This window comes from Lactuca virosa, chromosome 2 (assembly GCF_052849685.1).
Source record: "Lactuca virosa cultivar CGN04683 chromosome 2, Lactuca_virosa_CGN04683_v6, whole genome shotgun sequence".
Taxonomy (NCBI): Eukaryota; Viridiplantae; Streptophyta; class Magnoliopsida; order Asterales; family Asteraceae; genus Lactuca; species Lactuca virosa.
This window is the reverse complement of record NC_136427.1, coordinates 299,826,627-299,840,265: the sequence shown is the minus strand read 5'-3', so window position 1 is coordinate 299,840,265 and position 13,639 is coordinate 299,826,627. Positions and strand designations below refer to the sequence as shown.

Sequence of the window (13,639 nt, the reverse complement as noted above, 5' to 3'; positions counted from 1 at the left end):
TTTTAAAAAAAAATGAAAATACGCTCGTGCGCGGTACGTCCCGACAAGAGGTGCGGAGTGCTCTGACACTCCACTAGATTTCTGCTACATGTCACACTCTACATTGTTCTACATCACCCACCCAAAAAAGTGTACGGCACGCACAGAAAGGGTGCGCGACATGCCTCCCCAAAATTTGCCTATAACTAGTTTTCTCGTGCTAATTCGTTCTCCACACCACACACAAACTTCTCCAACGAGTTTCTCTTGATTTTAACCTATATCCCCTTAGTTTTTGGTACTCTGATGAAGCCATGCGACCCATGGGTGCTCGGAAAGTAGTAGCTATCAAGTAGAAGCTCTACCAGTACAATTTCCTCATTTTTGTCTAGGAAATCTCTGTAAGTTAAATTACACTCAACCTTATTTTAGTGTAATTTATATTTATATTCACAGTCGTTGTTATGAATCTATAAATAAGATTTATAAATTATTATATGTCGTTATACTGATTGATCTACTTACGGGAGAGGTGTCTAGAATGGTCACGTTGGCTTGGTTGTTGGATTTCAAAAAGGCTATACGCCAAAATAGTCCTGCCTCCCAAATTTCCTTCCTATATGATCCTTATTTGATAGAACTCTCAATATACATTGGGATTGTTGAAGAATCTAGACTATTAATTAGTCATAAGAAATAATAAACTAAGACTTAGTGATAATTGAACCTAGGTCACGTTAAAGGAAATGCTAAGTGCTAAAGCGAAGCGCTGCCCAATTTTCCAGTAATCCACTTTAACATGTAAGTTCATAGTTACTTTAAGCTTATACATAGATATAAAGTATCTAGATGATTAAATGCTATGTGTTCCTATTATCTGAATTACTTGATATATGTGTTAGATAAATTATATGATTTTTACTTGGTTTAATCATATATGTATTTTCTTATATATTTATATAAAATATATTGGGTAGTGATGGGTGATGAAAATGATGAGATGATGATGAGAATACTTGACTATTGATGAACCAATCATCTAGTAGAGTATAGATGAAGACCACAAACTATTATAGACAATCCAGTGGAAATGCTAGCAGGCTTGAAACCTGTAGGTGTTAATGAACTATCTATTAATTTGATGTACTCTATCCCTCCATGGTTTCCTTATTGACATGTATTGCTAAAGGAATCCCCAGAGCAGTATTGTCTACCCGTTGATGATGAAGATCCTTAGGATAGGTCCCTTGAGATATGTATTTTAGGATCAGTATGTGAGAATAACGGGAATGGGTAATTGGGTAAATTATTTTATGTGAAATATATAATTAAAGAACTTAATTATTGTGGGTTGAAAACACTATGTGCTCATGAGGCCCCTAAGCCTGACCTACTCAGTTTCTTTGTATCACATGTGGAGGTACAAAGACACTTGGATGATGAGTGATTTGAGGAGTTTGTAGTCCCTTAGTATAATAAGATGTTATAAGGCATATTAAGACTTGTTTATGCTTATGTATCTGTATTGATGATGACATCCCATGGTTTTTAATATAATAAAATACAATTTATTTGGAAATGCTTTGATAATTATATTATCTTGTTTTAGGAACAAATTCCACATTTATTTTTATACTCTGAAAAAATAAAGCATAAATAAAAAGTTTTAAATTGCCTTGAAAATGGGGATGTCACAGTTGATATCAGAGCATTAGTTAAAGCGAACTAGGAATATTTGAGGATTTATAGACTTAAGCTTAGAATGCTAAGCGATGAGCGTGAGGTGTGTGTCTTCCATATATAGGTAGTATGCCTGAATTGACACTAGAACTAGCTTATTTTAGGAATGATGCCTAAATTGCTTTTATGTGCTAAATGATTTATGTTAAAACATGCTATAACGATAAGATTCTTAAGATGCTTTAGCTTGCCTACCTAGGGTGCTATTATTTGAATAAATCGATGGTCTGTTGCCAACCTAGATTTAGAAATTTTATGTGTTCAGGATTATAAACGTTTAATTAGGGTATTAGAACTAGAATATAACCTTTCGGAGTAATAAGGAGAATTATACGTCTAAACCTTCCCTATCTAAATTCTCATCTCGATATAACGAACACTTGCTTTGGTGTATAGATCGACATGGTGAGAACTCGAAGTGGATTAGGAAAAGGTAACTACCAGCCTGAGCCTCGTGCAGTCGAGCATGCACCAGGGGCAATGCCCATGCAAGAACCAATCACGATGGCAGAAGTCCAGTCAATGATTTGGGCTATGGTGGCCGAGCAAAGGGAAGAGATGAGGCAACTAATCCATGAGAATGGAAGAGAACCCACGAAACTTGTTGAACAACCTGAGTTCAATGAGGAACCATCAAAAGAAGGAAACTTCAATAGGACAGTTACTCATTCTCAATCACCAATGGTCAGGAGGAATGACCCTGAGGAAGGGATTGAAAGAAATGGATGCAATTATAAGGATTTTATGGCAGCAAACCACCAAGCCTCTCTAGAAGCCCAACACCAGTAGAAGTAATGGATTGGATCTACGAGATGGAGATGGTGTTCAAAATTTGCGACTGCAGCGATAGGAAAAAGACGACCTTCGTTGCTGGACAACTTAAGCCCGGGGTGTTGAGTTGGTGGAAGTTGTTGGCAGATTCTATGGAAAAAGGAGAAGCAAAGAAGATGTCGTGGGAAGAATTTCTTGTGCAGTTAAAGAGGGAGTATTGCTCTGAGCAAGACCTTCAGGAAATCAACAACGAGTTCCAGAATCTAACGAAGGACAAAATGAGTGTTAGCGAGTACACTTTAACGCTCACTAAGAAGATGAAGTTGTTATGTTATTTGGTTCCTACTGAGTTCTCCAAGGTCAACAAGTTTGCTAATGGATTACCAGTGGATTTTGGTCCATTGGTAAAACAAGCAACCACCTTGAAAGCCGCAATCTGGGCAAGAAAGAATGTAGAGACCCAATTAAGAGAGAAGGATCTGGAGAGAGCAGAGGTAGGAGAGAAGATAAAGTTTGAACGATCATCAAAATCCAATAAGAAAATCCGATTTTCAAAGAGTGGCTCCAACAATAAGAAGTTTGGGGGAAGTGGTGAAAAAAAAATGGTGCGAGAAGTGCAAGAAGAATCACATTGGAAGATGAAACAATGAAATGGCATGTTTCAAGTGTAGGAGAATTGGTCACTACTCCAATGAATTCACATTCAACAAGAGGGTGTGCTACAACTGTGGAGATGAGGGGCATATTCAGAAGGATTTCCCGAAGAAGAAGGAGGCTCCAAAGCCAAATATGTCACCAAAGCCAAAGGTAAGAGCATTCGAGATGACTCTGGAAGCTGCAAAGGAAGAAGTGGATCTCGCTTCAGGTACTTTCCTATTAAATGATTTCCCTACCAATATATATTTTGATAAGGGAGCTAATTACTACTTTATTTCACACAAATTTGGTTGAAGACTAGCACTGTATCTGGATAGACTAGATAGTGCTCTAGTAGTAGAAGTTGCTAGTGGCAAGTTTGTACCTGTTAGCGAATGTATGAAGAACATCAGCATTGACTTGAATAGGAAAAAGTTCCACGGGGAGTTATTAACCATTGAGTTAAAAAGATTCGATACTGTATTAGGAATAGATTGGCTTAGTGCGAATGATGTCGAGATACTATGTAGAAAGAAGATAGTGAGAGTAAACCCGCCTGGAAGAGAATTATTTATGGTGTACGGGGACAAAGTAGAGTGAATTTGGAGTCATCTCCCTGGTGAAAGCCAAAAAATGTTTGTCCAAAGGATGTGCATCATTTCTCGTATCCGTGATCGATGCAAAGAAGGAGATGTAGAGAATACTCGTGGTGTGCGAATTTACAGAAGTCTTTCCTGATGATCTTCCCGGATTTCCTCCTAATAGACAAGTAGAGTTTTGAATAGACTTCTTACCAGGAACAACACCAATGGCGAAAGCACCATACTGATTAGCACAGACGGAGATGAAGGAGCTTATGCTGCAACTTCAGGAGTTGTTGGACAAAGGTTTCATAAGACCTAGTTCTTCACCATGGGGAGCTCCGATATTATTCGTAAAGAAGAAGGATGGGAGCATGAGGATGTGCATATATTACAGAGAGCCGAATAAAGTAAAAATGATGAATAAATAACATTTTCCTAGAATTAATGATATGTTTGATCAATTTCAAGGCACAAGCTACTTCTCGAAGATTGATCTCAGGTCAGGGTATCATCAGCTGAAGGTGCGAGAACGAGATATTGAGAATACAACCTTCAGAACAAGAGATGGACACTATGAGTTTTTGGTTACGTCGTTCGGACTAACCAATGCTCCTACAACATTTATGGATCTGATGAATAGGTTTTGTAAACCTTTCCTCGATAGATCTATAATAGTGTTCATCGAAAACATTCTGATTTGCTCGAAGAGCCAGCAGGAGCATGGCAGACACTTGCGCAAAGTGTTAGAAGTTTTGAAAAAGGAGAAGTTGTATGAAAAGTTCTCCAAATGTAATTTTTGGATCCGAGAGGTGAAATTCTTAGGTCATGTGGTTAACCAAGAAGGAATAATGGTTGATCCCACGCAGATTCATAGCTTTTTGGGAATAACTGGATATTATAAAAGGTTTATCTAAGGCTTTTCTTAAACAATTGCCATGTTGATAGCTTTGACCCATAAAGGAGGTACCTACACATGGAGTGAGAAGCAATTGTGTGAAGCACCAGTCATTGCTTTACTTGATCGAGTTAAAGATTTCGTAGTTTATAGCGATGCATCTAGAGTTGGGTTAGGTTCCCTTCTAACGCGGAGAGATAAAGTGATAGCATATGCATTCAGACAACTGAAGGATCACGAGAAGACCTACCCCGCTCATGATTTGGAGTTGGCAGGGTTGGTTTTTGAACTAAAGATATGGAGGCATTATATTTATGGCATGAAGTGTAAACTTTTCACCGTTCATAAGAGTCTCCAGCATCTCTTTAATCAGAAGGAGTTAAACATGAGACAAATACGACAGCTAGAGTTACTCAAAGATTATGATCGCAAGATACTTTACCACCCTGGTATAGCGAATTTCGTAGCAGACGCTTTGAGTAGAAAAAGAAAACTTGAAAAGAAAAGGCCAAGGGCGTTAAGAATTGTAATTTTCTTGATGATTGTGGAGAACATCAAGAAGGTATAGAATGAAGCATTAGAGGGAGATAACCGAAAAGAGGAATGTTTAGGCTAGATGTTAGTGCTTGGTACAAATAGTCAAGGATTGAAGGTATTCCAAAAATGAATTTGGGTGCCTAATATGGGAGGAATGAGGAATCTTCTTATGGAAGAAGCTCACAAGACCACATACTCTATTCATCCAGGCATCACCAAGATGTATAGGGATCTAAAACATTATTACTGGTGGCCGACGTTGAAGCTCGGTGTTGTTAAGTATGTGACTTGCGCAAGAGTTAAAGCGTAACATTAGAAACCATATGGGAATTTGGAACCTTTACGATTACCCATAGGTAAGTGGGAAGACATCACCATGGATTTTGTGACCAAATTGCTCAGAATGAAGGAAGGTCACAGTATGATTTGGGTAATAAAATATTGATTAACGATGAGTGTGCATTTCAAAGCAGCCAATGAGAGATGGTCTATGAATAAGATTGCAAACGTTTATGTAAAGGGGGTAATGAGAATTCATGATGTTCCATTGACAATTGTGTCAGACCGTGACATGCATTTCACTTCTAGGTTTTGGAAGAGCCTACAAGAAGAGATGGGTACAAATTTATGTTTGAGTATAACTTACCATCCACAGACTGATGGTCAAATCGAGATAACGATTCAAACATTGGAAGATATGTTGAGATCTTGTACCTTGGAGTTTATGGGTAACTGGGATGAGCGTCTACCATTGGTGGAATTTTCTTACAACAATAGTTACCATTCGAGCATTAAGATGGTACCTTACCAAGCAATGTACGTACAGAAGTGTTGTATGCCATCTTGTTGGCTTGAAGTTGGAGAGAAGCGGTTTATGGGTCCTGATATTGTTCATCAAACCATTGAGAAACTGAAAGTGATTAGAGAAAGGGTGCTAGCAGCTCAAAATCGTAAGAAGAGCTATGCAGATAAGAAGTGACAACCGATTACTTTCAAAACCGCAGAGCAAAATTTTGCTTAAAGTATCTCCATGGAAGGGGCTTATAAGATTTGGAAAACGAGGGAAACTGAGTCCAAGGTTCATTGGACCATTTAATGTTCTTTAGAGAATTAGGAACCGAGCTTACAATATAGAGTTACCAGAAGAACCTGAAGGAATTCATAACACCTTTCATGTGTGTTATTTGAGGAAATTCACAGGATAAATTCCCAATGTGATTCCACTTTTGAAGTTAAGGATCGATGAGAATAAGAGGTTGATTGAAGAGTCGGAAGCAGTTGTCGACCAAAAGATGAAGAAGTTATGACATAAGATGATCGAATTAGTGCTTGTACGATGGAAACATACATTTGGGTTGAACCACACCTAGGAGATAGAAAGCAAGATGAAGAGTCGTTATCCACGTCTATTTGTTGAAGCATGATTTAGAGGACGAAATCATCCTAAGAGGGAGAGAATTGTAACGCATGCGTTTCTTGCTAGGCATTAATAAAAAGAAGTAATTGTAAATGGCAACAACTGTAACCCTTATATGAAGTAAATAAAGAGAATTATTTGAGTATTATGTGTTTTATGCGTAGCTATATGTAGTATATGTGCTTAAAACGATATAATAAAATACGAATAAAATATGCATCTAGAATGGAATAATAATTACGCCGAATATCCTTGATGAAAGATGAAGTAGTCGTGATGAGGATTCCGAAGATATAAGGAACACTCCAACCTGACTTAGAATGAAGAAGGTGTAACCCGTTGAAGTTTCATGTCGACCCCATACGACAATGTATGTTGTAAAAAGTAAATTTTTTATAGGTTGCTTATTAGCCTAAGTAATCTAAACGAAAGTCGTAGTAATCGTAAAACCGAAAGCGTAGATAGAAAGAACATCCAAATCTGACTTCGTATGAGGAAGTTATGATTTTTCAAAGTTTCAGTGTAGCAGTGCGGACATAGAAATCGAATTTTAGATCGATTGTTTGTTAGCCGAAACAATATAAGCAAGAGTCGAAGATCTCATCAAGAGGAGTATGTTGATATAAAGACAATCGAGAATGGACATTAGATGAGAGAGTTATGATTTTTTAAAGGAATTTAACAGTCTAAGCTTGTTAAAAATATCACTTTACAAATAAAATGAGAATTAGCCAATAGAGTCCAAATGAAAGTTGTAGATCCCGTCAATACCTACATGTGGATATAAAAGAGCGTCAAAAATAGAGCTCATATGAAGAAATATATGATTTTAAAAAAGAATGAAAATATGCGTGTGTGCGGCGGCGCCCCCGACAAGAGGCGCGGAGCGCACTGACACTCAAGATTTCCGCCATGTGTCACGCTCTGCATGGTGCCACGTCACCCACGTGACAAAGTGCACGACACACACAGACAGGGTGCGCGACGCGCCTCTCCAGAATTTTCCATGTGTTACACTCAACCTTATTTTAGTGTAATTTATATTTATATTCATAGTCGCTGTTATGAATCTATAAATAAGATTTATCAGTAATTCCATGTCATTATAATGATTGATTTATGTAACACCCATTCCTTAGGTACATTTCTTTATGGTTTTAAAGTTTTTTTTTTGGGGGAATTAAGGTCTACGTGGGGGCGTAGATTGTGGATTATGCACGGCGTAATTCATTAAACCCTTGTGGGGGTTTTATGCCCTATGCAAGACGTAACATTTGTTATGCAGGGCGTAACTTTTGTTACGCGGGGCGTAACCACGCATGGTACAAACCCTAATTTTTGGGGTTTTGAGCCATATTTAAGGACTCTAATCCCTTATGGCTCTTTTTATCATCAGCCTCCACCCTCTTTGACACCCAACTCGAAACCCTAATTCTCTTGAGCTAAATTTGAGCTCTTGTGTGTTTTGTGGTGCATTTTTTAGAAGGAGAAGCCCATATATCAAGCATGATGAAGCTCAATCTTGTAGATCCTGAGTCTTCATTTCATTTGCCAACTCCAAAAGGTATAAAGTCTTCACCTGGATGGTTCATTGAGTTAGATCTTGGTAGCATCTTAGTTGCTAATCCAGACCTTAGGGTTGCTATTTTTTGTTGTTTATGAGGTTGTTATGACATAAAAATGGGATCTTGGTTGCTACCTTTCACCCATGCAAGAGTTTTTGGACATTACAAGGTGTTAGAAATCTAGGGCTTGGTTTTGAGGTCTATTTAGCCATGCAAAGGCTTAAAGTTTGGAACTTTATCACTCTAGGCGTTTATTGGGATCAGATGTGAGCATTTGATGATTGGTCTTTATGGATTAAGAGCTTGAAGTGAAAATGACTTAACAGCTATGTACGCATGGTGTAAAATAGGCTATGCCCATCGTAGCTAGGTGATTCCCCAATCCCTCTAATTTGAGGCTCTACTTAGTGTGTAGAGCATGGTGTACGCATGACGTAGCACCAAAAAGGGTAAATAGTCGAATTTATACTTTTGATCAAGATGAGCAGGGTCTAGTCTTGGAAGGGTAAAATGGTCTTTTACCCTAGTAGAGAGAAATGTAATTAGGACCCTTGAATATAGTTTACCACCTTAAATGTTAATTAAGGTTTGGTTTTGGATCTATTTAGTGGGAGGGACTTAGCACCGACAGCTCGTGTGTGTGAGATCTATTCGTTTACCGATCAAGCGAGTCTTTTCACTGTACTCGTGGGTCAAAGGCACCAATGCCGGCCCACTGGATATGTTTGTAGGATGCTAGTTGTCTTTGTGACTTATGCATATGTTTGTATGTTTTATATGGGCTAGGCCCGATTATGTATGTTATGGATTGGGCCCAATTATGTATGTTATGGGATGGTCCTATTTATATTGATGTGGGCCCTAGTGTCGAGGATTGGGTCCTTGCGTTTCTAGAGGCCCACGATCGTTTGACTAAAGGGGCTTCACAGAAATGGCCATAGCTTTGGCTACGAGACTCCGTTTTGGGCTGAAAAGCAGTTAAATCAAAGCTTGGAACGAGGAGCACGTCGTGATACGTACCCAAAGGGTACTTACCCATTTTTGAGTCCAAAAATGTCTTTCTAAATGGAGTTATTAACAATTTTGTTATTTTTTTCTTCATTTTTGGGTTTTGTTTTTGGGTTTGTATTTGGCCCATGGACCTTTAGGGTTCCATTTTAATTTATACTTCTTATTTAACTGTTTTTTATTTAATTTAGATGGTCGTTCATCAATTTTATGAGCTTCCATTTTCTCCTAAAATTCTGTGCGTGTTAACCCAGATTTTGAAGCCAAACCCACAGTATTCGTAGAATCAACGTGGGTTTGAAGAGATTGACCTGGTTATTCTTTTGGAATCAACAGGTTCACTCTTGTTTATTTTTGTTTGTTTTTGTGCGCTGCATCATTTGGTATTAAAGTTGAATTCATGGTTCAGAATGCCTCCAAGGAGAAACAGGACACCCACCAATGTTCATGAGCAAGAACTGGAAGAACGTATTATGGCACGAATTGAGGAGTAGATGGATCAAATGGTTGAACAATTGACTGATAGGATGGTCGAACTGATGAATTGAGGAGGACAAAGGTCTCGAACTCATTCACAGGTGGAAGATGGTGAGTTTGTGAACCCGTTCAGCGACAGTGACAGTTCATATTCTGAAAACGATCTAGAAAGGTGGCCAAGGCATGACCGTAGGGGTGACAATAGGCGTTGGGAGGTCGGAATGAGAAATAATATCCTAGAATTCAATGGGGTCAGTTTGAATCCGGAGGGGTTCATCGACTGGATGGCTACTATTCAGGAAGTTTTTGAGTTCAAATAAGTCCCTGAAAACAAAAGAGTGTCATTGATCGCTACCAGGCTACGTAGAAGGGCATCTGCATGGTGACAACAATTGAAACTGACACGAGACAGGATCGGAAATTCAAAGGTCGTGACTTGGACGAAGATGAAGAAGTGTTTACGGTCCAACTTCCAACCCCATAATTTTCAAAGGTTGATGTACCAACTCTTGCAAATCCTAAAGCAAGGTGCCAAGCCAGTTAACGATTACACAAATGAGTTCTACCAATTGATTGCCCAAAACGATATCCATGAGACAGAGGAACAAATTGTTTCTCGATATATTGGGGGTCTACGGGTCCAAATCATGGACTCTGTAAATATGTTTGACCCGGTATCTGTTTCTGAAGCGCACCGATGGGCGTTGACTTTTGAGAAACAAATCCATTGGGTGGGCATTTCATCTTCAACTTCCATTGTTGGAGGAAGTTTTGGGACGGGTGGTATGGTACCCCACGTTGTGCCTAATCAACAAAGACCTACATCTAATAGTGTTGGACCAACTCTTAGGACAACTGGTAGTAGTAGCTTCAAGTGTTTTAGTTGTGGGGAGATAGGTCACCGGCAATCAGAGTGCAAGAAGGTGGGAAAATGTCATTTGTTTATTGAGTAAGACGATTGGCAAAATGACGATGCTGGTGAAAATTACAAAAATGCCCCTGTGTTTGACGGACAGCCTCAATTCGAAGAGGAAGTTGTAACTGGAGATGTGGGAGTAAATTTGGTAGTAAGGCGCTCTTGTTTTACACCAAAAGTTGTTGGTGATGATTGTCTCAAACACAACATCTTTAAGTCGACATTTACTATTTTAGGAAAGGTTTTTACCTTTGTTATTTATTCAGGAAGTTGTGATAAACTTATATCTGAAGAAGCGATTCAAAAGTTGGCTTTGAAAACAGAAAATCACCATAAGCCTTACAAGCTACAGTGGCTTAAGAAGGGTGGTGAGGTAACTGTATATAAGCGAGCCCTTGTTTAATTTTCTGTTGGTAACACGTATAAAGATGATGTATGGTGTGATGTGGTTGCTATGGATGCTTGTCATTTTTTGTTGGGCGTACCTTAGGAGTATGATTGTAACATAGATCATAACGGGCGGACCAATACTTACAGTTTCTTGTTTGGTGGTGTGAAGATAACATTCATTCCCAGTAAGCCAAAGGAACCAGTTCCTAAACCTTCGGGTAATCTATTGATCCTTACTCAGTTTCAAGACAAGTTGGAGGCCAAAGGTAACATTTTTGTGTTTCTAGGGAAGTAAGTGGCTAAGGAGGTTGAAATCCCTAAGGCCATGGTTCCTCTACTCAAGGAATTCGATGATGTTTATCCTAATGAATTACCTGATGGCTTGCCACCTTTACGTGACATCCAACATCATATTGATTTACAACCAGGAGCCTAGTTGCCTAATAGGCCACATTACCGAATGAGTCCCGGAGAGCATGATGAGTTGCGAAGACAGGTGGAGGACTTAATTTCAAAAGGTCATGTTCGGGAGAGCATGAGCCCGTGTGTTGTTCCTGCTTTGTTGACTCCTAAAAAGGATGGTGCTTAGCGTATGTGTGTTGATAGTCGCGCCATCAATAAGATCATAGTGATGTACAGATTTCCAGTTCCTCGATTTGATGATCTGCTTGACCAGATTAGCGGTGCCACTATCTTTACCAAACTGGACTTGAAGAGTGGGTACTATCAAATTCGACTTAGACTTGGGGACGAGTGGAAGACTGCCTTAAAGACAAGTATGAGTTGATAAAAGTGTAGAGCTTCTTCTTACCTTTTCATGGATATAAGGAACGTCGAAATCAGATTTATAATGAAGAAGTTATGGCCTTCGGAGGATTATAGGGTTTAAGGATAACCCTAGTACGCGGGGCATACATTGGGAGTACACAGGGCGTACTAGTGCAAATTCAAGTACACGGGGCATACACTAGTGTATGCTTAGCGTACTAATGGAAATTGGTCGTGGATCCGAGGCCTCGTACGTTGGGCGTACAAGGGGTATGTTGGGCGTACGAGGAGGATAAGAATACCCTATTTTTGGTGTGTAGCATTCTATATAAGGTCCTTAAGTCCCTAGGGATGGCCTCTTTACCAGCCTCCATTACCCTAAACCCCAAATCTCGAACCCTAATAGCCTCTTAGTGTGTTCTTGAGCATTAGCCTTGATTTTGGTGGTTTATGCTCCTTGAAGTGAAAGAAGAAGAAGTTGGTGGACTCATTCATTGGAGGAAGGCTTAGAGATCCAGAATTAGCTCCATCTTTTGGTGACTTTTGAGGTATAAAGTCCTAACCTTTATCATTGTATGTTTAGATCTATTCATGTCTTGGTTTTTATGCTTTTGGTCCCTTGTGGGTTAGTTTGACGAGTGAAGTCATTTGTGGGGCTTATTCTTTTAAGTCTGAGCATATTATGAGTTTCATAAGCTTAAAGGTGCAAGCTTTGTGGTGTTTAAGGTCTCATGCATGCATTAAGTCATTTATTAAGTCCCTTTTGATCTTAAGAGCTTCATTAAGCCATGCATGCACATAAAGTTGGCAACTTTATGTGATTAACCACCTTAAGGAAGTCAGATCTAAGTGTTGAAGTAAGGACTTAATCAATTAAGAGCTTAAATGGGTAAGTTGGCCTAGTCGGTGAGTACGCCGGGCGTACAAGCATGTACGTTGCGCGTACAAGTACGCTGAGTGTACAGGATGAGTACGCCCTGATGGGAATTAAGCAAAACATACAATCCTATGTGTGCATGCAACCCTAAATAATTTGATCTATGTTTTCTCTAATTGAACATACAACTTGAACAATAAAAATAGAAAAACCCTAGCATGCTACTATATTATCGAAATACACAATTAGGGTTAGAATAATCATTCCTTGATTACTATATAGTAATAGTTATTCAATTCCTTGTGTGGTTGAAGCCTTGAGAGCAAGCGTCACAATTGTCACGCCTCTAGTGGTTCACACCCAACACCAACAAAGAAGAATGATTGAGAAGGAGGAGAGGCGCTTCAATTTTCGGCTATCTCTTCAAGAGAATGAGTGGCCGAAAATTAGAGGGTTTAGGTTGTTTATATAGTGCAGTTGGGAAACCCTAGATAAACCCTAATTCAAGATATCCTTAAACCCGACAATTATCCACCTTCCTGTTTATCCACGAAAGACCATTCTAGAACTCCTTAAGCTCCAAGAAACCGTCCATGCCTCTATGGAGGGTTCTAGATTGCCTCTTGATTAACTATTGAACAATTACACTTCAGTCCCTACACTTTTAGTTAATCCTTTTAATCCTAAAATTAATTCCAATTAATTTCTGATTAAATATTAATTAAATATTACTATTTCTAATTAATATATTATTTTCATAATATATTAATAAATCATTTATTTAAATTTATTAATCAAATAACAAATCAACCTATTTTTCCAAAATCATCCTTTCTAGTTGCTAGTCTTGAGGGCCATGTTGGGCCATCCGAATTCCATGGTTGAGCTATTAAGATTTTGTTGGACTCTCTTAGGAGAAGGCCCATGAAAAGGGTTGGGCCCAATTTGGAAAATTAGGCCATATTTGGGCCTTGAGTGATTATTTGGAATTTGGGCCTTTGGATTGTTGGTTTGGGCCGAGGTTTTGGGTCATGTTGGGTAAAGGGTAAAAAGGTCTTTTACCCCAATTTGGACTCTTA

General features: G+C 38.9%; 1 protein-coding gene across 1 annotated transcript; it reads left to right on the top strand.

Annotated features, from left to right (window-relative positions):
* The first annotated feature begins 3,141 nt into the window (after nucleotides 1–3,141).
* LOC145158701 (uncharacterized) lies at nucleotides 3,142–3,726 on the top strand. The gene is made up of 2 exons (XM_079077560.1): nucleotides 3,142–3,355; nucleotides 3,449–3,726. The coding sequence occupies exons 1-2, from the start codon at nucleotides 3,142–3,144 to the stop codon at nucleotides 3,724–3,726; spliced, it is 492 nt and encodes a 163-aa protein (XP_078933686.1).
* The last annotated feature ends 9,913 nt before the right edge of the window (nucleotides 3,727–13,639 follow it).